The sequence below is a fragment of the Perca flavescens genome, chromosome 19, assembly GCF_004354835.1.
Source record: "Perca flavescens isolate YP-PL-M2 chromosome 19, PFLA_1.0, whole genome shotgun sequence".
NCBI classification, from domain to species: Eukaryota; Metazoa; Chordata; class Actinopteri; order Perciformes; family Percidae; genus Perca; species Perca flavescens.
Genome location: NC_041349.1, coordinates 32,862,542 through 32,890,188, shown reverse-complemented (window position 1 = coordinate 32,890,188; position 27,647 = coordinate 32,862,542). Strand labels below are relative to the sequence as shown.

At 41.5% G+C, this 27,647-nt stretch overlaps 1 protein-coding gene across 1 annotated transcript in view; it reads right to left on the bottom strand.

The window, feature by feature from the left end:
* The window catches only part of sorcs2 (sortilin-related VPS10 domain containing receptor 2), a 371,041-nt gene that overhangs the window by 53,723 nt on the left and 289,671 nt on the right, over positions 1–27,647 (bottom strand). Inside the window, exons 7-10 of the mRNA XM_028563724.1 lie at positions 18,035–18,153; positions 10,303–10,392; positions 3,118–3,297; positions 1,398–1,544 (exon numbers count right to left, since the gene is read on the bottom strand). Of these exons, the coding sequence (XP_028419525.1) occupies positions 1,398–1,544; positions 3,118–3,297; positions 10,303–10,392; positions 18,035–18,153 (536 nt within the window). The remainder of the gene's footprint in view (positions 1–1,397; positions 1,545–3,117; positions 3,298–10,302; positions 10,393–18,034; positions 18,154–27,647) is intronic.

The following is a 27,647-nucleotide window of genomic DNA, read 5'->3' as shown; positions in this document are numbered from 1 at the left end:
ACTAAAATACCACTTTTCAATGTGTTTTTTTCCAAACAGCCATTCAAAATAGAGAATTGCCAGGTAGGTGATCATATCTGCCTTCATCTTTGTTGGAATATCTGAAATCTATTCTGTGGTCATAGAAGTAACCTTTTTTAACTACACCAAGATGTTTTCACAGTCAATTTGAAGAAAGTCCATCTGCCAGCCTGCAGCCCCTTACCATAATGTTTTTGTTTTTTTCCCACTGTGACTGACGCGCTCTGTGAAAGCCTGCCTTCACATGTTGTGTTGAAAGCTCTATGATATATCATTTGTGAAAATAGGCCAACACATAAAACACTGATGTGTTAAGAGTTGAAATGGATCTTTTGACATGTCCGCTTTCTTTAAGACCTGCCCTATCTCCATTTCTCTTGCTTTTTGACAAGCCTTTGCGTATCAGTGGTGAACACTAAATATCTGTTTGTCTTCTGTGGTTTATACAGTACTTTGTAGTACTTTTCAACACTGGATTAAATGCAGATTGTAGGCATTAATCTCTGCTGCACTTCATTCAGACATTATGCTAATTTTGTGCATACAAGAAGTCATTAATCTCAGCTAGACTGTTATAATCAAAGCTGATGGTGTTTGCCTAAAACACTTACACATTAGATAGTATATTTAGTATCTGGCCTTGTCCAGCTCCCCTCTCCTCACCGAGAGCGAAAGCAGAGGGGCAACCATCGCATGTCAGGCTTTATCCTGGAAATGTACTTCTTTTGTTCCAGACTATGTCTGAGCTGACCAAGGCAAGCCAATTGTATGGCTGGTATTAATATTGTACTCCTATCCAGACAATTAACGACAGCAATGAAATAGATGCAGGGCTACATCCTCCACCCAATTCAACTCAACACCAACACTTTCAAAGGGGTTGGTTGAAATGTTGGCAAATACACATATTTGCTTTCTTGCCAAGGGTTACATTAGAAAATTGATACTACTCTCATATCTGTCCGTTAATAATGAGGCTTCGGCCAGCAGCCAGTAAGCTCAGCTTAGCAAAAAGAAACAGCTAACCTGGTTCTAGCCAAAAGGTAACAAAATCCTATTGCCAGCGCCTCTAAAGCTAACTAATTAACACGTTACATCATATGAGTGAAATATGGCAAATTGAGTTTGAGTTTTACAAGGGGTATATGTGTTATACTCTCAGAAAGCAAAAAAGGATATTTCCCAAAATGTCGAACCAAGTTCTGTTTAATCACACAGAAATTGTACTCGTGGTGACTTTAAATAACATCATTTTAAAGTTTTAATTTCTGCTTGCTTGGCAGAACTATTGTCCATCAAGCTCAATACATTCCTTATTTAATCTCAGGTAATAGATTTAAAAAAAAGAAAAGTAACTTTTTGAGTGGTGAACTTACTGCTTTGCAGCTGATGGGCTTGCCATTCATGTCAGTGGTAGGTGGGGCCAAGGGTTCCCAGTTTTGGCCTTTGTTATAGGTGATGAGAGTTGTCACTTTGCCATCGATCTTCTGATTGGCCAGGAAGACTCCTCTGATTCCACGCACCTGGTAAACAAAGAGGATTTACAATAGCTGGGGTTAACTGTGCAAAAAACTATCTGAACTTATGCTGCGCTCCTTGTGTGTGTGCATGTACACAATTCAGTGCAGTAAGCCAAACTCCATTCAAATGAATACGGGAGTCAGGATATAACTTTCCATTTGGTAAATGGATGTACACTTTAAACACACAGGGCTAGATTTATCAAGCCGTTTGCGCCTGTTCCAGTAAGAACTGTGACAGATTAGAAGCCCACCCCCTCCTCCTTGTCAACTGCTGATGCGTCTATAGCAAGTATGCTAAACAAGTTGTATGCTCACTTTGAGGCCATCAAAGCAGCCAACAACCAAAAACCGCTGACGCAGAGGTTAATACATGGGTGGGTGTGCCTAAGGCTGGGCAATAAATCGATATCGTAATATCGTGATATGACATAAGTTTTGCCTTTTCCTGGTTTTAAAGGCTGCATTACAGTAAAGTGATGTACTTTTCTGAACTTACCAGACTGTTGTAACTGTTCTATTATGGGCCTTTACCCACTTAGACATTATATCCACATTACTGATGATTATTTATCTAAAATCTAAGTGTGAAGATATTTTGTTAGAAGACCAATGTTCAACCCTAGAATATCGCCGCAGTCTCGATATCGAGGTATTTGGTCAAGAATATCGTGATATCTGATTTTCTCCATATCGCCCAGCCCTAGGTGTGCCTTTCACACCCATCTCCATTACTGAGCATGACGTCAGGAGGTCTTGCAAGTATGTGAAGACTAGGAAAGCAGAAGGACCTGAAGGTACAAATGGACGGGTCCTCAAACTGTGTGCTGAGCAACAAGCGCCAATAGTCACAAAGATATTCAACCTGTCACTAGCTCAGACTGTCATATCCACGTGCTTCAAGAAGTCCCGCATCATTCCTGTGATTAAGAAAACATGACTTAAGCCAAAGTGGCAAACAATGAGAGTATGGATGGTGAGATGAGTTTCCTTCCCAGGGTGTTGGGTATATCACCCCACCCACCCCCCAAAATATACTTGGCCTCACAATTTCTGGTCATGTCCAAATTGTAACCAAGTGGTTCAAAGCTGTTGTTACTGACTTGTCACTGAGCTAGTTACGGAGCCCCCCTGGTCCCACTTTGTCAAAAAAATTATTTATAACTATCTTGTGGCCTCAAGATACTATCTTGTTGGGCATGGCAATTTCGGCATGGCAAACAATTACATTTTGCACTCATCTTGTCATCTTGTCTTAATACCTAATAATATTCCTTTAAATGCTTAAAGGATAGGCCAGCAGGATTCTATAATAATTGTTATAGTCAACAAAATGGGTTTGGGGCTGAGCGCCAGAGACGGGTTTAGAAAGTCAGAAAGAGACTTGCATATTGTTGATTTTAATAGTTCATTAGTTGACAATAAAGAAAATCTAAGAATAGTATCAGTGTTATCCTTTTAGCATGACTAAGTTGCTGGATGGCTGCACTGGACTCTGAGGGATGTCCCCCGGAGGGTACAAAGCTTACATTTAGACCATGCTCAGATCGAAACTAACTCCTCCACCCCAACTCACCTCCAGTATGTCGATGAGGACATTCTCCTCTGGCTGCTTGGTGCTGCGCACATTTTCCAGGACGATGGAGTAGTAGACCCCCTGAGGGTCGGACTGGTACAGGTTATATGTGTCGGACTGGTACCACTCCTGGAGCGCGAGGAAGACCTGGTTATCATCTGTACTCACTATCTGAACATCCTGGGGACAAAGATGAAGGGAGGAGAGAGAAGGAGACGTGGGGGGGGGTCAAAAGGGACAGTCAATATTTTCTAAATCAGTGGTTTTGGGAATGAAATAACAAAACAAAGAATGAAAACAGAGAGAAATATGAGGGCTAAAACAGAAAAGTGATTTAACACTGAATAAATAGAAGGAGAAAACAAGAGAAACAACTGAATGGTAAAGCAGAGAAGTAAATAAAAGTGATGACAGTAAGGAAGAAGTAGTTTGAAAAGGGAAAAAGAGAGGACTTAATAGATAAAACAGTAAAAGCAGCAAAGTAGCGTAATTACTACAGTTATAGAAGCATACTGGAAGAAATAGCCATAGAAAAACTGGTTTTGGCAGCTTAGAAAACTTGTTAGGTGTTCTTGTCAAAGCTTACACACCTCCGATGCTTCATCATTAATAGAATACTGTAACAATGTAGCACTTTCTCTGTGTCGGTGATTACATTAAAGTTTGAAGATGAAGCCATCAGAGCGCAGGGAAAAGTGCTCCAGCGTTTTCAGAGTTGAGAAGCTCCACAAACTGACAATGACAGGTTGCTAGCTGGCCGGCTGGCCATTCACGCTTCATGCCACATGCCAAAACTGTAATGCTTTCTTGACATAAGAAGGGGTTTTAAGAAAGTTCCTTACTTATGTAAGAAAGCTCGCATACATTCATTCCAGTTTTCTTTTTTTTTTTAAATAGATTAAACTACCACCTTCTCCTTCCAACATGACTGAGATTGGTTCAGAATGGTGTCCTGCTCATTTCAATAAAAACAACATCAGATTTCCCCTGGCAGTCAGCTATGACATAATAGCCTCTTAAGTGTGCTCACCTTCTCTCAGCAGCATTGAGCTAATTTCCTTTCACACTCTAACAGATCCCATTAATCCTGAAAATCCTCATCATGCCCCTTGGACCTTATTCACACAGAATTCTTTAAAGAAGTCTTGGTTACACTTTACTTAAAAGTATCTACGTAAGAGTGACATGACACTGTCATGAACGTGTCATAAACATTATAAACAGCCGTAAACGTTTATGACATAACGCTTCTTCTAGTAAGTGTCATTCGGTTTTTGTCATGACAAGTTATGGTTAGGGTTAGAGTTAGAGTTCATGTGTCAGGACAGTGTCATGTGTTCATGACAGTGTCATGTCACTCTTATGTAGATAGCTTCAAGTAAAGTGTTTGATATAGTAGGCCCATATATTTCACCTTTCAGAAAGACTTCACTGGCTTCTGGCTTCTTTCAGCTTTCCTTAACATACCCTTGAGGCTATTATCTATTTATTATAAGCATGTTTCCAAATTGCCTTCTTGTTAAAGCTGGAAAATTGGTGGTCAGTGGTTACAAACAGAATTTGATGATGATCTGATATAGTGCTGTGAAAAAGTGAACAAAGAAATCTTTTGTAGTTTGGAACACACTGGTTCTGCACTGATGATTGCAACCCAGTCTCATGGCAGTTTGTGAAATGGCCAAGTTTTTTTTAATCTATTGATTTGTGTACACGGACACAATTATGTTGTTTAATTCGTGGTGTTCAGCACGGAATGGGAAGCATCTATACGGAGGTTGGGTTTAGGAAAAAAAAGCCGTCAACGGTCAACAAAGGGGAAATGAAACGCCACACGTGGGAAAGTCCTGTGTTGTCTGACCCATCCACCACCCCAACCAACCTTGCATTTTCTGAGAAGACTGGCTTAATAACAAGACATCTGGAAGGCCAACAATCACACAAAAGCCCTCTTTGGAAAGGTGTTAGCCTTTTAATGCTAACCAATCAGAATGACGCTAGCTTAAAGCAATGCAGAGAAATCAAACATTACCTAACATGATTTATGGATTAATAATTATGTATTTATTGTATAAAGTTCCAGGGTAGGTTAAAAAGCTTCTGGAAGGCCAACGATCATACAGAAGACCTTGTTAAAACAGCACATCTATCTGCTATCAAAACCCCAAAAAGGAAGTCTCTAAACTATATTGATCTGGAGATATTGAAAATGAACATACAAGAAATAATTTTATGTCCTATATGACATTGTCTGCTGCAGAGATTTACCATGTGAAATAAGGCAGTAGCATGTCTTAACATGTTGACACGTGTCAACCTGTGATGACCCAAATTACGACACTCGGTATATGACGTGCATTATCATGCATTATCATCAGAGTGTGTTGCCTTTGTTGATTACATACTTCCTGACACTATTCTTATCACACTGGAGTGCCTTTCTCTTTCAAGAACTACCACTTGAGACAAGACATTCTAGCTGGCCCACTGGAGCTGACTGTACATTGTGGTTGTATAAGGTTACTTGGTCAAATAAAGTGTTACAGCTGTGTGTGTGTGTGTGTGTGTGTGTGTGTGTGTGTGTGTGTGGGGGCTTGTTTAACTATATTTGTGGGGTCCAAAAACCGGGAGTCCAGTATACTTGTGGGGTCCCGACAGCTTTGTGGGGCCAAAATGCTGGACCCCACAAGTTTAAAGGTCTGTTTGAGGGTTAAGACTTGGTTTTAGGATTAGGGATATAATTAGGTTATGGTTAGGGTGAGGGTAAGGGTTAAGGTTAGGCATTTAGTTGTGATGGTTAAGGTTAGGGTTAGGGGCTAGGGAATGCATTATGTCAATGGCGGGTCCCCACAAAGATAGTGCCACAAACCCTGTGTGTGTGTGTGTGTGTGTGTGTGTGTGTGTGTGTGTGGTTAATAACTCGGGTCAGGTCTCGCAGGACAGAGACAAACTGCTTTCTCTGATGGCCTCTGCATTTTTCATATTACAGCCTTTCAATTATTCACAGTGGAACAACATAGTGCTGGAAACAGTCCCTCTTTCACTGATTCACACACACTTTCACCTCCTCGCCTCCATTCGTCTCTCACTCCATCCATCTTTCCCTTCTCAATTTCTCTCTCCTCCCCACTATGTGTCGCTCAACCTAAAAGCTTTGCAACGTGTGACCTATCTGCTCACCCAAGTAAAAGGACACATGTAGAAAGAGAGGGTGACAAGAGACAGAGAGCAAACACACACACACACACACACACACACACACACACACACACACACACGTTCATATACAAACTGATTTATCATCCGCCTACCTGCCACACCTAATTAAATTGATCATTATTGTCTCTACCTGTTGGAAGGAGAAAAAGTGTGTGTGTGTGGCTGTGTGTGTGTGTTTGTTTGCCCACTTAGATTGTACAGAATTAATGTAGTCCCCTCTCTGTTTGAACAAAATTATACTTGTCCCCTGATTAATGGTATGGAGCAACGCTCCCACCTGCATGGTTGTATATATTAAAGTCATAAAAGACATCAGTGTCAGTAGTTATGTGACACGTTTGACAGTAAAGAATTACATAGTGTTTGATAATTTTTCTCTTTTGTCAGTATGTTTCCTGCTCTGTATCTGTAGAGGAAAATTGCCAAAGAGCCTTTAGCTGATTTTAACCTCTTTAAGACCTTTCTGTTTAACCAGAAACAGCTCTGAAGTTGCTAGCGCCATAAACCCACCAGACAACATGTTTTCACATGTAAATCGGTAAACTATGTGTTTATTTCAACCAAAACTAGAGTTGTGATGGTTGGAAAAGTGGAAAGACAACCCACAACGGCTTTTCAGTTTTATTTTGTTTCTGTCGACTTTGAATGAAGTGTATTTTACGATGCTAAAATTACTGTTTATTTACATGGAGTCTGGTGGCTTTAGTGAACGCAATTTCACGGATGTTTTATGCTTAAAAAAAAGGATCTTACTCTTTAAAGGAGAAATCCGGTGCAAAATGAACCTAAGGGTTAATAACACACGTGTACCGAGTCGACCGTTCTCTGGGATTTGTTTTCATGCTAATCGAATGTGACCAGTTTTAGCGCAAACCGCTAATTAGCTTATAACGATAGTCGTCGGGGCACAGATCAAGCAAAAATAAATCTCTATTTCTATACCACTAACAAGGCTCAAAATAGCACCACACTTCCACGGTAGCATAATGAGGGTCCCTACATGTAAACCGAAGCATTGAGAACTTTGTAAGTGTACAGACAGTTTATTAAAAAGATAGATTATAAAGACAGTACCGTTCATGTATACATGCGGCCGCCATCTGGGGAAAAGTCAGTCAGTCGAATGACGAACACCGTGCATGCAGCCAAGTTACTTCTCAATAAAAAATGGTCATGATTATTTTCGTAATATTTGTATACTAGAGAAATGTTTTGAATATTGACAACATTAAAGAGCCACAGCCATATGTGGACATTTCAGTATTATTATGGGAAAATACCTTTGAAGAAAATGTTCAATTCTTGTTTCTTTAAAATGACCAGAAACAGAAGTCACACTTGGTTGGTGTAGCCCAATTAACCCGATGTTAGCTAGTCTTTCTTCTAACTACTACTCAAAGCACTTTTACACCATTGACACACACATTTACACATCCGGGGTTCACGTTCAGTGTCTTGCCTAATGGGTAGACACCCATTGGAAGGTCGGTCGTCTGACTGCTCTACCACCTGAACCACAGCTGCCCCTACGTGTGTGTGTGTGTGTGTGCGTGCGTGTGTGTGTGTGTGTTGGTGGAAAACACTCAACAAAGTCGTCAACTGCAGTGATCGTCTTAAAGGTTTTTCTTCTTAGTTTAAGGTTGACGTCTCCCCAGGCTTTACATTCAATCAGCGCAGTTCAATAGCACTCAGGCTAGTGTCACGCTAAAATGGCCCCCTGTGCTGCCTGCGCTGACAGCAATGGTTCCTTGTCTTGTATTGAACTAGAGCTCATTTTTCGTCTTGCCTATGTCAGCGAGACGGGATGCGACTGGATCGATGTTTAGTGGTGAATATTTTATGGGAACTATCATGTATCAGGCCAGTACCAGGATTAATTTGGGTACAGGCACTGTACTAACATCTGACACCAACAAAGAAGTGGAACATAATAGGGCTGCTCCCTCTTAGTCGATTAGTTGACTAATCGGTCGTTTCGGTCTAAGTCAACTTAGATTTCTTTAGTCAATTAGTCATGTCTGATGCTTTTTTCATTCTGAATGACTTATTTCCAAGAAACGTACGAGCACATCTCCGGTAAACACAAGAATTAAAGTGGTGCTTATGCGTGGCTCTTTGCGGAGAAACTCAGATTTACAGATCTGTCGATTAAATCAACTAATCGATTAGTCGATGCAATTGAATGAGTGTTGGTCGACTAAGAATTTCTTCAATCGAGCACAGCCCTAGAACATAATATGTGTAGGCTTAAGTGAAGGAACGGGCATTTCACCCTCAAGTGCATGTGTTGACCTAATGGGGAACATGTTGGATATATACAATGACATTGTGAGTGCCACAAATGAAGCATAGCGTAAGTTCAGGCAGGTCACGGAGTCAAGCTCGGCTATTATCTCAGCTCATAGCTGACAGTTCCTAAGGCAGCACACCAGCTGATGGCTCAGCTGATTCCCTCTTTGGATTGAATTTCCAAATACCACGCTCTTTTTAAACTGCTTTTCCCAGCCTACCTTTCTGCATCTCTGCTAGTGCTTGCAAACCCACCTCCACCCCAGCTCCTCCTTTTAAATTCATGTTGTCTGATTTAATCAATGTTGTGTCTCTGTCATTGATGCTGCTCTGTTCTGTACCCTAGGGGGATCCTGCCCTGCTGCTCTTCCCGCTTAAGGCTTTCCATGTATGGACGTGGAAGTGTGGGGAGGCCCCAGAACAGAGCCATACCGCCAAATACAAATTGCAGATAAATTAATCTATTTTGACAAAGTGGTCTTGACTGAACTGATGTTGCATTAGAGATAAAAACAAGATAGACAATGAATAGCTAAAAACAACAATAATTTAAGACATAAAACACAAAATATTTTACACGATGTATGATTGTTGATAGAACAGTTAATGGGCAATCACATTTCTCAGTGTTGAGTATGAATGTACAGTTTTATAAATGTGAAGCTTTGTTAATGCAAAGTTCTGTAAATGTGAAGTTTTATAAATGTGAAGTTTGTAAATGTGAATGTAAATGTGAAGCATTATAAATGTGAAGCTTTATTAATGCAAAGTTTTGTAAATGTGAAATGTTGTAAATGTTAAGTTTGTAAATGTGAAGCGATGTAAATGTGAAGCGTTGTAAATGTGAAGCGTTGTAAATGTCGTGTTGTAAATGTGAAGTGTTGTAAATGTGAAGCATTGTAAATGTGAAACGTTGTAAATGTGAAGCATTGTAAATGTGAAACGTTGTAAATGTGAAATGTAAATGTGAAACGTAAATCTGAAGCTTTGTAAATGTGAAACGTTGTAAATGTGAAACGTTGTAAATCTGAAGCTTTGTAAATGTGAAGTGTTGTAAATGTGAAGCGTTGTAAATGTGAAACGTTGTAAATCTGAAGCTTTGTAAATCTGAAGCTTTGTAAATCTGAAGCTTTGTAAATGTAAAACGTTGTAAATGTGAAGCGTTGTAAATGTGAAGCGGTGTGTTTCTGAAACAGAACTCAACTTTGACGGTTAAGAAATCCGAGCAAAGCAACTTTCTTGTCTAGTAAGACCTTTTTAAAGATATATTTTTTGGTATTCCTGCCTTTATTGGACCGTAGACGGAGAATCAAACAGGAGAGAGGTGTATGACATGCAACAAGGCAACAAAATATGTATTTCTACATGTTCAGTGTTTGAGGGAGAAGTGTACTGTCTTTAGAGCTTTAAAGCCTCTGAACCGAAACCGTTGTGAAACATTGAACCATGTGTCAGGATTGTGAAAAACAATTTAAAAAATGTATATAAAAAACCACAACATGGTTGATCTGTGTGAACTTACATGAATAGGGGTTTAGCTATATGAATGTTACAAAAGGTTTATTGTGTCAGCGTCACAACAGTGCACTGGCAAATACCCAAAGTTTAGTTCTAAGCGACATCCGCAGTTAAAGAATAACTAGAGTAAGAAGAGAAAGAATAAGTTTTGTTGTGCTTTACCTTTGGCAAGGCGTACTTGGGAAACTTCATCTGGACAAACTCATTGCGCCGATACGACACAAAGTGCTTGGTGCGATTCCCTGTGGTGACCTGGAAAAAGACAAATAAAATCTCAACACGGCAATCTTTTACTCGCAACAATCTGCCCACTACCCAAAAGTTCAAATCCACACTTTTTATTCTAGTTTGAGCTTGTTTGTTATCCCCACTTATTATGATGATTATTAATACTTTGCTCTTGGTTTTTCACACACACACACCTTCACACTTTCATTCAAATGGCTAAAAGTAAGAGTGTGAAAAAATAACTAATTTGAACCTTGAGAACAAAATAAAGGTGTGCATGTTCTATTAACCACATTTATGAAGACTTTTTAGGACCTTGTTTACGTCAGTTTACATTAAACACAAGACCAGTTTGTAAATTGAAAGTTAAATTAAAAATTGAGTGTCAGTGAGCTCCAGGAAACCTGTGCGCCCAGAAACTGCAACGACCAAATTCAAGGCTTTTATTTTGGAAAATGCAATTTAGAGTAAGACATATAAATAATGTGCAGCCGGTGCACAGACCTTGGTATTCACTACAAAAACAGGTACCTGTGGGTAAAAGGCAGAGTCATGCTTTCCCCCTCCTGAGAGAGCTGATTAGAAAGCTCACGAGGCGCTGGTGACTGACAGTGACTTAAACACGAGTTGAACATATCATATCCCAAGTGACGGGCTCGAACGCCTGCACAACACTTGAACATTTTTGGAAATGAACTGCCTGTCACCATTTGGCTTTTTTGTAAGGTGAGCAGCGCTAAAACTTTTCGAGCTGCTGCTTTTAAAATCTGATGGAAAACTTTGTATTTAGAGCTTCTATTTTGGGCTTTGTGGGATGAGCTTTTTTTCTCTATCGGATATCTGAGCGTCAATCGTCTGAGCTGTGATTACAACCGTTGTTTCTGATTGAAAGAAGCAGACTAGCGCTAGTTTTGTGAAATGCTGAACAGTAATAAAAAATACAATTTTGGGGGCCACTAAGGCCTATATAAAAGAGACTTCAGATACAGTATTATGTAAACTTTAGTCCCTCTCAAATCGACAATTGTGTAGATGGTGTTACGGCCTGCCTACGGACTACTTTAGACTCTGTTGCTCCACTCAAAAAGAAGAAGATGAAGCAAAGGAAACTAGCACCTTGGTATAACTCCCAAACTCGTAAATTAAAGCAAAACTCGCGAAAACTTGAAAGTAAATGGCGCTCCACCAAAATGGAAGAGTCTCGTTTGGACTGGCAAGACAGTCTGAAAACCTATAGGACGGCCCTCAGACATGCCAGATCAGACTATTACTCATCATTAATAGAAGAAAACAAGAACAATCCAAGGTTTCTTTTCAGCACTGTAGCCAGGCTGACAGATAGTCACAGCTCTACTGAGCCATCTATTCCTCTAGCTCTGAGTAGTGATGACTTCATGAGCTTCTTTAATGATAAAATTATAATAATTAGAGATAAAATTCATCACCTTTTGCCCTCAACTTCTAATGGTTCACCTTTCAACGCAGGACTGCTAGAAAGAACGACTAGACCTGACATATACTTAGACTGCTTTTATCCTATAGACCTTCAACAACTAATGGTAAAGGTATCTTCAGCAAAGCCATCTACCGGTCTCTTAGATCCCATCCCAACGAGGCTACTCAAAGAAGCATTACCCGTGGTTAACACCTCTCTACTAGATATGATCAATATGTCTCTATTAACAGGTCATGTACCGCAGTCATTTAAAGTAGCTGTGATAAAACCTCTTCTGAAAAAACCCACCCTCGATCCTGAGGTCTTAGCAAACTATAGACCTATATCTAACCTTCCCTTTCTCTCCAAGATCCTTGAGAAAGTAGTTGCTAATCAGTAATGTGATTTTCTCCATAGCAACAGCTTATTTGAAGACTTTCAATCAGGATTTAGAAAGAATCAGAGACACACAGAGACGGCACTGGTGAAAATTACTAACGACGTTCTAACTGCTGCAGACAAAGGACTTGTCTCCATACTTGTTTTATTAGATCTTAGTGCTGCTTTTGACACTATTGACCATACAATCCTGTTACAGAGATTAGAACACTTAGTCAGAATTAAAGGAATTGCACTAAGCTGGTTTAAGTCTTATTTCTCTGATCTATCTCAATTTGTTAATGTTAACGATAAAAAAAAGTACGCGAGGGTTATGCATGGCGTTCCACAGGGCTCAGTGCTTGGACCAGTTTTGTTCTCCTTGTATATGCTTCCTCTTGGTAATATCATTAGGAAACACTCAATTAACTATCACTGCTATGCGGACGACACCCAATTATACTTGTCAATCAAACCAGACAAAACAAGCCAGTTAGCTAAACTTCAAGCATGTATTAAAGATATAAAATCCTGGATGACCTATAATTTTCTGATGTTAAACTGTAACAAAACTGAAGTTATTGTGCTGGGCCCTAAACACCTCCGAACTTCATTATCTAAAGATATAGCTACTCTGGATGGTGTTGTCCTGGCCTCCACCACTACTGTCAGAAATCTAGGAGTTATTTTTGATCAGGATATATCCTTTAACGGCCATCTAAAACAATCATCGAGAACAGCCTTTTTTCATCTTCGTAACATTGCCAAAATTAGGAATATCCTGTCTCAAAACGATGCTGAAAAACTAGTCCATGCATTCGTTACTTCCAGGCTGGACTATTGTAATTCCCTACTGTCAGGTTGCTCAAATAAGTCCCTTAAGACTTTCCAGCTGATCCAGAATGCTGCAGCGCGTGTTCTCACGAGAACTAAGAAAAGAGATCATATTTCTCCTGTTTTAGCTACTCTGCATTGGCTTCCTGTGAAATTCAGGATTGACTTTAAAGTCCTTCTCCTGACCTACAAAGCCCTAAATGGTCAAGCACCATCCTATCTAGAACAGCTCTTAGTACCTTATTGTCCCACTAGAGCACTGCGCTCCCAGAATGCAGAGCTACTTGTGGTTCCTAGAGTCTCCAAAAGTAGAATGGGAGCAAGAGCCTTCAGCTACCAGGCTCCTTTCCTGTGGAACCAGCTCCCAGTCTGGGTTAGGGGGGCAGACACCATCACCTCATTTAAGAATAAACTGAAAACTCTCCTCTTTGATAAAGCTTATAGTTAGGTTAGATATGGGTCTATAGTGGAGTGAGGAGTTGGAGCGTCCGCCTAACCCGGCCCACCTGCTTCTCTTCGTAGTCATCAGATTTATTGATCATATAATCAATAATATAGTGAGAGTAGAGGGAGGCGGGCCAGTACAGCCTCTCATCAATGTTTTCATTCGTTTCCTTTTGTATGCATCCTGTCCCAGAACTGCTTGTTACTAACCTAGCTCTGGGGAGTTTACTCCCCGGAGTCCTTATGTTTCAACGCGTCCTGCTGCGTCTGCTACACCCACCCGTGCTCTGCAGCGCCACGTTTCATCCATAACGTCCTGCTGTGACAGGAACTACAACGACTACCTTCAAAGTCACTGTTCCACTATCTTCAATGCGACTATTATCGCCATCACACCCCCAACCGGCCCCGTCAGACACCGCCTACCAAGAGTCTGGGTCTGCCGAGGTTTCTTCCTAAAAGGGAGTTTTTCCTCGCCACTGTCGCAATAGCCACTGCTAATGCCTGCTCTTGAGGGAATTACTGTAATTTTTGGGGCTTTGTAAATTATAGAGTGTGGTCTAGACCTACTCTATCTGTAAAGTGTCTCGAGATAACTCTGTTATGATTTGATACTATAAAAAAAATTGAATTGAAATTGAATTGAAAAGCATTAGGGGACCACTAAGGTCTATATAAAAGAGACTTCAGATACATTATTAGGGGACCACTAAGGTCTATATAAAAGAGACTTCAGATACAGTATTAGGGGACCACTAAGGTCTATATAAAAGAGACTTCAGATACGGTATTAGGGGACCACTAAGGTCTATATAAAAGAGACTTCAGATACGGTATTAGGGGACCACTAAGGTCTATATAAAAGAGACTTCAGATACGGTATTAGGGGACCACTAAGGTCTATATAAAAGAGACTTCAGATACGGTATTAGGGGACCACTAAGGCCTATATAAAAGAGACTTCAGATACAGTATTAGGGGACCACTAAGGTCTATATAAAAGAGACTTCAGATACAGTATTAGGGGACCACTAAGGTCTATATAAAAGAGACTTCAGATACAGTATTAGGGGACCACTAAGTAGGGCTGAACGATTTTTGAAAATAATCTAATTGCGATTTTTTCCCCAAATATTGCGATTGCAATTCGATATTCGATTATTTTTTTAAGCTCTTTGTCTTCTGTATTATTCAACAAAGACAAACAATAAATCATTGTATAGTATGAACAACACACAATTACACACTAGACAGTTAAATAAGTAAAAAAACATACATACATATTATATATATATATATATATATACACACATATACATACAGTATATATACACACATATATATACACACATATACACATACATACACACACACATATATATATATACACACATATATATACATATACATACATATATATACACATACATATATACATACATACACATACATATATACATACATACATATATATATATATATATATATATACATACACACACACACACAGACATATATATACATACATACACATATATACATATACATATATATATACACATATTTATATATATATATATACATACACACACCTATACATACACACACACACACACACACACATATACATACATACATACACACACACACACACATATACATACATACACACACACACACATATACATTCATACACACACACACACATTTTGTTACAGTGCACAGAGAGGAGCTGCCTCCAGCCCCTCCCCCTCGTGAAGTTGCTTGCCGACACCGTCAACACTGCACTAGCTCAGAGAGGCTATCGTTACGTTAGCTGCTGCTGGTCTTGCCGTGGGATTAACTGTACTAATAAAACCGTTGAAACCCCGCGGCCACGCTGCTGTGAAAGCTCCCCGAACCGTCATTTATCAGTCTGATTGTTACCCCTCTCAGTGGCAGCTCCTCCACCCATATCTTTATAACGGAGCTAACCGCTAACCGGAGCTAACCGCTAATCAGAGCTAGCTTGTTGCCAACCGAGCCTTCAGTTCTGCGTGCCTGTATCCATTAACTGCATGTATGGACTCAAGCCCAAGCAAAACCCTTCATTTTATTAAAATGGCTGTAAAAGTTTTAAACTTCAACTCAGAATTGTTTGAATGACAGAGATCAGCTCAAGGTACAGTGTAGCGTAAGCGTGCTAAGTTGATGCATTCTCTGCGTAGTGCAGACTGATTTGCTCTCGCGAGTCATCAAATCGAGACCAAATCGCAGCCTTTGCGATTAGGAAATCGTGTTTTAACATATCGCGATATTATCGCAAATGCAATTAATCGTTCAGCCCTACCACTATATAAAAGAGACTTCAGATACAGTATTAGGGGAACACTAAGGCCTATATAAAGATAATTATTTGTGTGGTCTAGACCTACTCTATCTCTAAAGTGTCTTGAGATAACTCTTGTTATGATTTGACAAAAAGTTACGTTTTTAGTAACAATCTGAGCCTGTAAGTACCAAAAAAAAAAAATCACTTCTATTGGACAAGCAAGGCTCCACAATTGCCCTATTAGGTTACATTTTAGCTCGGTTTGCGCCTACCCCTCATTGCAATCTCGCCTAATACTGGACCAATTTGAAAGATTTTTGGTCATATCAGTCTATTAGACACAAATGCATGGGGAAATGGGCATAGACAGATTATGGCATGGGCAAAGTGGGCACGTGCCCAGGGCCATGAAGCTCCAGGGGGTCCCTTTAACGATCTGATGAATTTAAATTTTACTATCATTGCGCCACGCCAAGAATTCATTCACGGTATGATCTGAGCCGCCGCTTGTCAAAAGGAAAACCAGGCAACTGCTTGGTGCCCAAGTCGTGAGGGGGCCCCCGAGGGCGGACAGACTTTACTCAGTAATGGCAATGTGGCAACCACAGTGACTGCAACCCCCCCTCCCCTTTAAACAAAGAAATGACTTTTTGCAATGACATCTCAGTCAGAAACCTTTCCGAGGTGGCCCCATGTCATTCCCTAGAAGCACGATAACCAAACTTTTGAATTAATTTACACTACCGGTCCAAAGTTTGGGGTCACTTAGAAATTTCCATTCCAGACAGAATACCAGCTGAGATCAGTTGCATTGTTTTTTTTATAAGGGCAGCAGTTACACAGATTACATTATGTGCTTACATCATTGCAGAAGGGTTCTCGAACTGTTGTAGAAAGAAATGGCTGACCTTTAATGCAATATCTACATTGCCCATTATCAGCAACCATTCATCCAATGTTCCAAAGGCACATTCTGTTTACTAATCTGATATCATTTTAAAAGGCTAACTGAGACAACATTGGAGAACCCTTTGGTGTGAGACTGTTACGGATCCTGCAATGTGGGCAAATATATCCAGTGGCAAAGTAAAAAACAATTCTCATTGAAAGAGGGGCCTCTTCGTTTCACAAGAGAAGAGCTAAATACCCTGCATCATCAAGAGACTGTGGAATAGGTGGTCGGGTTCGCTCGTTTAATAATGACATGCTGTGCAGGCCGATTGCCTAATGGACAAGTGGCACCACGAGAATGGCTGTTATATTCATTATCAACCTTGATAAATTGTAGGTAGGATATTTGTTTTCACACTTTTTCAAAATGGTAATCCACCATGTTTAATGTATATGTTTGTATCCATGTCTATACCCTATTAGATTGTGTGTTTCCCTGTGATGCGCTGTAAAGCCCTGTGTGCTCTTTGCGATAGTGTACGTATAGGCTACTACTTGTCAGGTATCACCCAGTAGAAACTATTTTAATTCAATAGCTGTTCATTTATTTGCTCTGCCCCACTTTGGATCAATAGACTGAGATTACAATTGTCTAATGGATGTTTGTTAGGTTTAAGTGATGCTTTTGACTTAAGCTGCGGATCACCTCCTCTTTGCTGTCTCACGGAACGGTCTAATAACGTGTGAATGAAATGCTTTCCTTCAGAATGAGATTTTCATCCACCTGACACAAACTTTTCAAAGAATGAGTGCTTAAGGTCCTCGTTTCACAAAATGAATATTAAATGTACAGATTGGATGCTCTATATGTAATAAGAATAAAAGGAAATGTCCAAATTTAGCGTAGCCTGTGACTGCAGTGCTTGTGTGACATGTAATTGGATAAATATGCTGGCAGCAATCCAAGGATGGATTTGTAGATGAAGTTATACCAGTGCAGAAGTGATCACTTAGATCATTAGCAAAGACTCCTGTTGCAGAGTATTTGTGTGGCATATTGGTGATTAAAAGATCAATAAGATTAATGATGATTAAGAATAATGATTTGTCTGAAGATCAGACAATGAGATCAGATGTGGTGTGCTCAACTGCTTATAGTCACAAAACAAAGAGGCCAGATATTTTACTCAGGAGTTGGTGGAGACCCAAGCAGAGCTAACATGAGAGTCAATATTGGACTTAAACATGACTTTTTGGAAATTTTAGAAATCCTTTTACCTTTGGGACACAATAACAAGATGAGAGCCATTTCTGTTTCACTAAAATAATTGTAATACACACCACTCTCTCACTTCAGCTGTTGGGATGTTTACCTTGACAAAAACGTAGTCGTCCTGCACTAGCAGCGAGTTGTGGTCGATTTTGCCAAGAAACTGAGCCGTCACCATTTTGTCCGAACAGTTCTGGATGAGACAGGTAACATACAGGTAACCTGCAGTGGCACACAGAAACACACCGAACAAAGAACAGTTACTTTTGATCAATGAAAAATAAAAATAAAAATTGTTTACAAAAATGAACAAATAAAAAATTGTTGTTTCATATGCACATTTGCACAGGTTTACACAGTACTGCAATACATTTGACATGGAATATGTTCACATATTAAAAAAGTATATCCATATGCTTTCCATGATATATTGTTGATAAATACATTATTGTTGACTATTTACAGTTTTTTTTATGCTCATCCAGTTGATAGTCACAATACGATTACTTCTATTTTAAAACAAAACCAAAACCCTGTGCTGTAGCTATATGACCATGTAAGCAGAGAGAGGGAGAAACAGAAAGGAGGAAGACAATGTAAGGGAGAAAACTAGGTGAATAGAAAAGATTGAGACATCAATTTCCAAACGCTATAAGATATGACAGCTTCCCCAAAGACATATAGGCGTACAAGCATCCAAATGGCCAGGAGGGATTATCCTCACAGAGACCCAAAGCTCTCCCACTACTGAATGTCAACCAGCAGCTGCATCAGCAACACTGCCTGCTGAAATTCAGCCATTACTCTCCTCCCAGAGGTGACAAGCCGGCAATAGAGAAAACGCTCGCTCACACACACACACACACACACACACACACACACACACACACACACACACACACACACACACACACACACACACACACACACACACACACACACCCTCACAAGCCTGCAATCATACACACGAGGTTGTTTGTGACTTACTGTATCAGAACCTATACTTTAGAACGGCAATACCTGTTTTGATCTTTGATTGACTACGTTCAGTTCTGAACTCGTTCACTTGAACTCCTACCACGACATAGAGATGTGACGATAACCGCATAGCAATACTGCGATGACATCATCACTGTTACCGCACTTTTTTGATGGTGAAAGTTACAGTAGTGCATATGTCGTCTGATATGAAATATAACAAACTCAATAATCGTTGTTTAGTTATTATCATTGACTGTCTTCTTTAAGGGATTGTAGAAAAAAAAAAACTTAAGTTTCTCGTCACTTTAGCTTTGGGGGATTTTTTGTGTGTGTCCAGTTATGAATTCTTTCTAGGCTTGAGTACTTATGATTTCTCCAACAAAAAAAAAACATTCAATAGAATGTGTAATACACAGTAAGGAAGGGAAGGACTCAGCCAGACATTTCTCCATTCTCAGCTGAGATGGAATGCATGGCATTACAATTTACAATTGCACTTTGCAATGCATAAATTAACCTAGCAGCTAGTGGAGTGGACAAACACACACACACACACACACACACACACACACACACACACACACACACGTGAGGTGTGTGACTGCATGCATGTTTGTGTGTATCGCGCATGAACAAGGTACACACACACTTTCCTGCACATCAAATCCCCTTAATGACACACACTAACAGACACGGCTCATCCATCAATCGGCCACCACTGTTTCTCTGGAGTCCCCCTCCTCAACCAGCGGTCCTGGGAGCATTCTGACCCCCCGACAACCCCCTCCCGGCACGGCACAGGCCCGGTTACTTGCCTCTGCAGAAACCCCTTGTGACTTTGTGTCCTTCTTTGTAGCGCCGTCACCTTTTAACCTTGGCGAGGCCACATGTGACAGGGCGGCACAGGGCGAACAGATTGGTTTGGCACGCCTGATCGCTCCAGCCCCCTTTGACTTTCTATTTGTTTGGGAAAGGAAGCAAGGAGGGACCATGTGGTGCTGTCGAGCCCTAGAAAGAGCTCTTGTGCCTGGGCAGCTGGCCCAGACAGACAACCTCTCCCGTTCACCCTCTGCAAACACAGGCAGTCTTGTTTGGGCTGACAACTTTCACACTGCAGGCAGCATCTTTCTGTGTGGGGAAGACTGAGTGGGTCTTCAAGGGATCCAAGAGATGTTTGTATGGTTTTCTAGAGGGACAGTGTGGAACAGCAAAGAAACAAAATGCCCTTCATTTTGCCCTTCACTGTCCGTCACTACTCTCTGACTCTGCCTGCTCAGGTTAATTCAGAGTGGGGGGATTATTGTTATTATTATTAGACCCAAAGGAGGGAAGTCCATAATAAATACATATGTTTACAACCATACATTGACTAATACACACTGCTTGTATTAACCTCTTGGCCCTTTGTGTGGGATTTAAGAACTAACCTGTCGATCACTCAGCAGAGTGCTTTTGATTGCTGAAGGAATTGACTACTGGACAGCTAGCTATCAAGTTAAGTACTTACTTTATTTGGGTGTTCTGCTACTTCTTCTACTGTTGTACTTTCTATTGCTGCTGCTGTGTTTCTTGCTGTAATTGGTTTTGTTGTTGAGCAAAGTTAGTGTTTTTTGTTAAAGTGAGACTAGTTAGTGTGAAGTGTGACTTTGGGAGTGGGGCCTAACGACTGATTAGCGAGGGTGTGGCCTCCCACCGGTAGCCAACACCAGTTCCCTCTTTGTATTTAATATTGGTATTTGCATGAAGCGGCAGCTTCATCGGACGAAGACTCGGAGGACAAAGACAAAGGAGTCTACGCGGGAGGCTAAGTGGGAAGTTAAGTAGGCTGATATCTCATATCCCACTTACATTGCTTGGTGTCTTCATCCGGAAATGTGCTGCTTCTCCATTCCTGTCCGCGTGTCCTCTCGGAGATACTACAAACCACGCATTAGCTTGCAAGATTTCCACAACCCCACCACTCTTACCTATCCCACCTGTTCCACACACACACAACACCTTGTTGCAGGTGGCCTGTGGAACTGCCAGTCTGCCACACGCAAGACTGAGTTCATCTCTGGCTTTGCAACCCTGCAATCCCTTGACTTCCTGCTCTCACAGAGACCTGGATTACACCAACCAACACATCCACCCCTGCTGCTCTCTCTTCTGCCTACTCTTTCACCCACACACCCAGACCCACTGGGAGAGGTGGAGGTACAGGCCTACTCATTAACCCCAAGTGGAGATTTTCTCTCTACCAACTGCCAGAGTTCACTCCTCTCTCTTTTGAACTTCATGCTGTCACCATAACTCGTACTTCTGGGTGATTTCCACATCCAGACAGAGAAGTCAGCTGCCTTTCTTCACCTTCTCTCTTCTTTTGCCCTCTCACTCTCTCCTTCACCACCCACTCACAAAGCTGGTAACCACCTAGATCTCATATTCACTAGAAACTGCTCTACATCCAACCTCACTGTTACTCCACTCCATACCTCAGACCATTTCTTCATCTCATACTCTCTCCGAATCTCCCAAGCTCACAACCATATCTCAAGAGACACCATACCTGTCCGCCGTAATATTCGTTCACTCTCTCCTTCTTCTCTTGCGGCATGTGCTCTATCTACCCTCCCTCCATCTGACTCTTTCTTACTCATGCCTCCTAATGCTGCCACAGACACTCTACTCTCTACTCTATCCTCCTCTCTCGACTCTCTCTGCCCTCTTACTTCACGACCGGCTCATAAGTCCTCCCCAGCTCCGTGGTTATCTGACTCGGTACGTGCTGAAAGATCAACTATACGGGCAGTGGAAAGGAAATGGTGGAAATCTAAACACCCAGATGATCTGCTTACTTATCACTCTCTTCTTTCCTCCTTCCCTGCCTCTATTTCTGCGGCAAAAAGCTCCTTTTATCAAACCAAAATTGAATCCTCTTACTCAAACCCCAAAAAACTTTTCTCCATCTTCTCTAACCTGCTAGATTCCCCCAGTCCACCTCCTCCCTCCTCCCTTCTACCAATCCACTTTGTCAACTACTTTGTAAAAAAGATAGATGACATACGCTCTTCATTCTCCACCACACGTTCTGTAATCACCTTACCGTCCATCACATCTAGTACTCTTTCCTCTTTCACCCCTCTATCTCCAAATCAAATTCTTACTTTGATTACCTCTGCCCGTCCAACCACCTGCCCCCTGGATCCTATCCCTTCTCACCTTCTCCAGTCCATTGCTCCTGACCTTCTTCCTTTCCTCACTCATCTCATTAACATCTCCTTGTCAACTGGCTGTTTCCCCGATGCCCTTAAAGAGGCAAGAGTGACCCCACTACTCAAAAAACCAACACTCGACTCGTCTGATGTAAATAACTGTAGACCCGTCTCCCTTCTTCCCTTTCTATCTAAAACTCTTGAGTGTGCCATTTATAATCAACTCTCTACTTATCTCAACCAGAACAACCTTCTTGATCCCCACCAGTCTGGCTTCAAGGCTGGTCACTCAACAGAAACTGCCCTCCTTGCTGTCACTGAGCAGCTTCACATCGCTAAAACAACCTCTCTCTCTTCCATCATCATCCTTCTGGACCTTTCTGCTGCCTTTGACACAGTGAACCACCAGATCCTCATTTTGACACTCCAGAATCTGGGTGTCTCAGGCTCTGCGCTCTCATTGCTCACATCTTACCTGTCAGACCGAACCTACCGGGTAACTTGGAGAGGATCTAGCTCAGAGCCTTGCCCACTCAAAACTGGGGTTCCTTAGGGATCAGTCCTGGGTCCCCTCCTCTCTGTACACCAACTCCCTCGGGTCTGTCATTCAGTCACACGGCTTTTCTTATCACAGCTACGCAGATGACACCCAACTAATTCTTTCCTTTCCTGAGTCTGACACTCAAGTAGCAGCACGTATCTCGGCCTGTCTAACTGACATCTCTTCTTGGATGTCCACTAACAATCTGAAACTCAACCTTGACAAGACTGAGCTCTTTTTCCTTCCAGGGAAGGGCTCTCCTACCCAGGACCTGACTATAACAATCGACAACTCTGTGGTAGTCCCCAACCAGACTGCTAGAAACCTCGGTGTGACACTTGACGACCAACTCTCCTTCACTGCCAACATTGCTGCAACCACCCGATCGTGCAGATACATGCTGCATAACATCAGAAGGATACGTCCCCTTCTAACGCAGAAGGCGGCTCAGGTTCTGGTTCAGGCTCTATTCATCTCCCGTCTAGACTACTGCAACTTCCCTCCTGATTGGCCTGCCTGCATGTGCCATCCGACCTCTGCAGCTCATTCAGAACACAGCAGCTCGACTTGTCTTCAACCTCCCCAAGTTCTCTCACACTACACTGCTCCTCCACTCTCTTCACTGGTTACCAGTGGCTGCCCGCATCCGCTTCAAGACACTAGTACTTACATACAGGGCCACGAACGGATCAGCCCCAGCTTACATCCAGGACATGGTCAAACCATACACCCCAACCTGCTCACTTCGCTCTGCATCAGCCAAACTGCTTGCTGCCCCCTCACAGCGAGGGAGAACTAATCACTCAACCAAATCCCGACTGTTCACTGTCCTGGCTCCTAAATGGTGGAACGAGCTCCCCATCAACATCAGGATGGCTGAAAGCCTACACATCTTCTGCCGAAGGCTAAAAACCCATCTCTTCCGACTACACCTCGGATAAAATATAAAATATAAAAAAATAAAAATAAAAAAAAACTCTTGAACCTGCACTTTTATACGTTTCTTTGTAGCTTTGCTTATTTAAAGCTAATGTACTTGCACTTACTACTTGTTGTCCAGAGTTTGGACCTTCTCAGTTGAATGCACTTAATTATTAGTCGCTTTGGATAAAAGCGTCAGCTAAATGACATGTCATGTAATGTAATGTAATGTGATATTCCAGATTTGCTGTTGTTGCCTCAGGGGCCCCTGAAACCCCTCCTTAATTTACCCATTAATTCTCCATTGACCCTATGCCCATGCACCACTGCCGCCCACTCACAGCAAGGTCAACCATTTATCTCTATATTTCTTACATTGACACTGCAGGCTATTCTAAGAGTAGTACTGCTGTGATGGGAGAGAACTCCACCTCAGCAAGTCTTGAAATCAAATGTCTGATATAACTGGCTTTTGTGTTTTGTGATGATGGTCACTGAGTTTCTTTACTCAGCTTTAGACACTTACCATGCACGCATGGCTTGGCAATCGTGAGTACCGGGAGATTGGGCCGTTCTATTTGTGTGGGCTGCATGTGCTGCAAAAGTTGTTATTTTTTGATCGGCCCATAGAGAGAAGAGAGATCATATGATTGGCCCACTTGTTTGTCTCTCATCTGAACACTGGCCAATCACATCCTACAGCCCACCTCCATCCTACCATATGGCGTTTTTCCATTACATGGTACTTGCTTGACTCGCCTCGACTCTACTCGAATTTTATGGTTTTCCATTTTGATAAAAAGTCCCTGGTACCTGCCAACAGGTGACATGAAAACCTGCAGACTACTGATTGGTCGGAGAGAATCGTCACTAATCACTGACACGCGGTACTAAATCTGCAACAGAAAAAGGAGGACGGGGCACCGTGGCCGTGCCGAGCCAAGAAGAGCTGGTACCAGCAGTGGGTAAGGGCCAATAGAGACAGAGCGCATTTAAGTCCCACCCCCACCAGTGAGGAAAACAACTCCACAAATTGCCGATAGCTAGCTAAAAACATGAGATGTCAAATGATTGTTTTAGGACCCTTTGTCTACCAGAGACAACCAGTTAGCTGGTAGTAGGCTAGTGCTTTAAATATAGTTACGTATTAGAAAGCTAAGGCACATGCATACACAATACGATAGCTTTCTGATTTATCCACATTCCACTATAATACAAGTTGCACACTGTATACAAAATTCAGCTTTAGCTTAACTTAGAGACTTGTCACTTGTTTACTATACAAGACATCCTGATGACAGCCATGCTCCACCCTCAACCTTTAGCCATCTTGCCATCAGGAGCCAGGCAGCCTTTTAGACTCAGTGTCTCAAGTCTTACTTAGCACTCAGCTAAGTCACAGTATTAGGGGCTGATATCGGCTGCTATGCACGGTCCACCAGCCAAATGGCTAGTGTATGTTCAAATTTTACCAGCCACTCAATAGATTAACGTTTTTTTTGGCTGGTTTTTGGCATTTGTCTGGTAAATGGTGCTGGACCCCTGCTGGTATCTACATGAAGCACGGGTGGTGTTTGGCTGATTGTGGGCTGGTCTACTTCTCAAAAGTCTAGGGCTGCTTTTGTACCCTAGTGCAGCCCTGTTACCATCGAAGAAGATTCCTAATAAACACTATAGAGTTCCAGTACTGTGTGATTAGATCGCCTTATGAGAAAATATATTTGCTATGGTATGTTTTTTACGAAACAATTGCATATAAAACTAAAAACCACTCATATGGAAGCCTATAGGGGACTTAATCAAAATGATAACGTAATGTAACGTATGTCTCCCATTGTTCTATACATCCATAGCTCTTTTTTTTTACTTCCCCCGCCCCCTAAGGTCGTAATGTTTAACTTGCAGCACGACTAGCGCAACCTGATGCCACATTGCAAAGGTAAGTGACTAATTTGCTTTATTCCAAAATGTTTAAAAGCATGATTCTTGCATTTTTTCATCATTAATGTTGCTACCGCTATCAATATATACAGTAAATATGAATAACGTAAATCACTGAAAGTTACTTTTTGTGTTAAATGTACTTTCGCCATTGATGGCTAGTTTCTGAAATTGCATTCTATGCTGCCTTCAGGTCGGAATTATGGTAAATACAAGTTGCAGATTGGAAGTTGCACATAAAATGGATTAATATTGAAATATATCAATAAATAAGGTCTCTGCTGAATTACTGTGTTGCAAAGTGGCATGCTAATCACAAAACGATGCCGTGTGGCAGAAAAAAGCAGTATTACAGTAACGAGTATTTCTTTCTGTGACATTATATGATTTACAATTACTCTCGAACGTATCATCTGGGTGCTGTGTTTGGACGGAAGTTAGAGGAACTAGAGAGTGAAAGGTCTTATATCACGCCACAGACAGGCGACTAAAGGAAACATCCTGTGTCAAAAATGAAATAACAGATTTCTCTGGGTTTGACATTTGGTGGAAACATTTGGCATAGTGTAAGAACAAAACTTAAAACTTAAAAGATATAGGTATGGTCGTTTTTAGACATTTTAATGCAGAAATGTTACATATTTTACCGTTAACAGACAGTTACTTGAACCTATGTACAGTTTGTCATTGCAGCGTGAGACGGACGGTAACGGAGTATAGCGCCACTTCTCACCTCAGTCAGTGGTGCTAGTCTAAAGTCAGTGGCGCTAGTCTAAAGTCAGTGGCGCTAGTCTAAAGTCAGTGGTGCTAGTCTAAAATCAGTGGTGCTAGTCTAAAGTCAGTGGTGCTAGTCTAAAGTCAGTGGCGCTAGTCTAAAATCAGTGGTGCTAGTCTAAAGTCAGTGGTGCTAGTCTAAAGTCAGTGGGGCTAGTCTAAAGTCAGTGGTGCTAGTCTAAAGTCTGTGGTGCTAGTCTAAAGTCAGTGGTGCTAGTCTAAAGTCAGTGGTGCTAGTCTAAAGTCAGTGGTGCTAGTCTAAAGTCAGTGGCGCTAGTCTAAAGTCAGTGGTGCTAGTCTAAAGTCAGTGGTGCTAGTCTAAAGTCAGTGGTGCTAGTCTAAAGTCAGTGGCGCGTTATTCAGATGCTATTTTAAGGGCGCATGCTTGGCCGTAATGTAGAGTGTGCACACCGCGCATACACTTTGCTTCTCTCATCTACACGGACCCAGTAGTTCCCATCTTTGCAAACCATACATAAATACAAGTACAAATATGACCTTGTTTTACACAACATCTCCATGAATCATGGATGTGTTGATGACATAAATGAGGAAATATTAGAGGACTTAAGGAGACGTGATGTTGAACTGCATGTGCCGATGCCACTTAACCCAAATGCCCCAGCAGCAGCACGGGAGAGGAGAGACAGAAGAGCTGCATCGTCTATAGTGAGGTCATCTCGGTCTAAAAATATCACCATGCATTCATAACCTCGTGATTCAGTGAGAGTGAGCCCAAAACATCGGAAAGTATGTCTTTTTATGTCTACTTTTATTTACATTTTGTCAAAAAGAAAAATCAATAACAAACGTCGGTCTCCTCGGCTGTGAACTGCTCCTGGCGTGCGCCCATGGATGTATTAATAGCGTGCTCCTAGCAAATCCACCATTTTAAAAACAATCCGCCATGGAACAAGCGCGCCTGCTTTTAAATGGAATGTGAGATAACGTTCTGATTGGTTTATTGCACGTTTCGCCCAAACCACACTTATGAGTAATGTAGCTACTTCAGACCAACCCATTTTGAGAGCCACCCACAAAGCTACTGGCTTTTGGCGTTTGATACTTGTGTTTCAGATTGTTAAAATAGGGCCCGAAAGGTTTCCCTGACATTATAGCATGTAGCAGTGTATGTCAAATATAAACTCTGCAGTAACGTCTGTTGAATGGTGTTGAAGCCTAAGTGTTTACGCCTTGTTGCGACCAGTTTACGTTGGCAGAGTGAACCTACTGCAACGCAGGTAGAGTTACTCCCGTCATTCTTCCCATTCTTCCCTGCTCATGTATGCAGGGAGAACCGGCATTTCCGTCATTCACTTAACCTCAATTACTGCTGTGCATGTAAACGCACTGTGAAAGTGCCA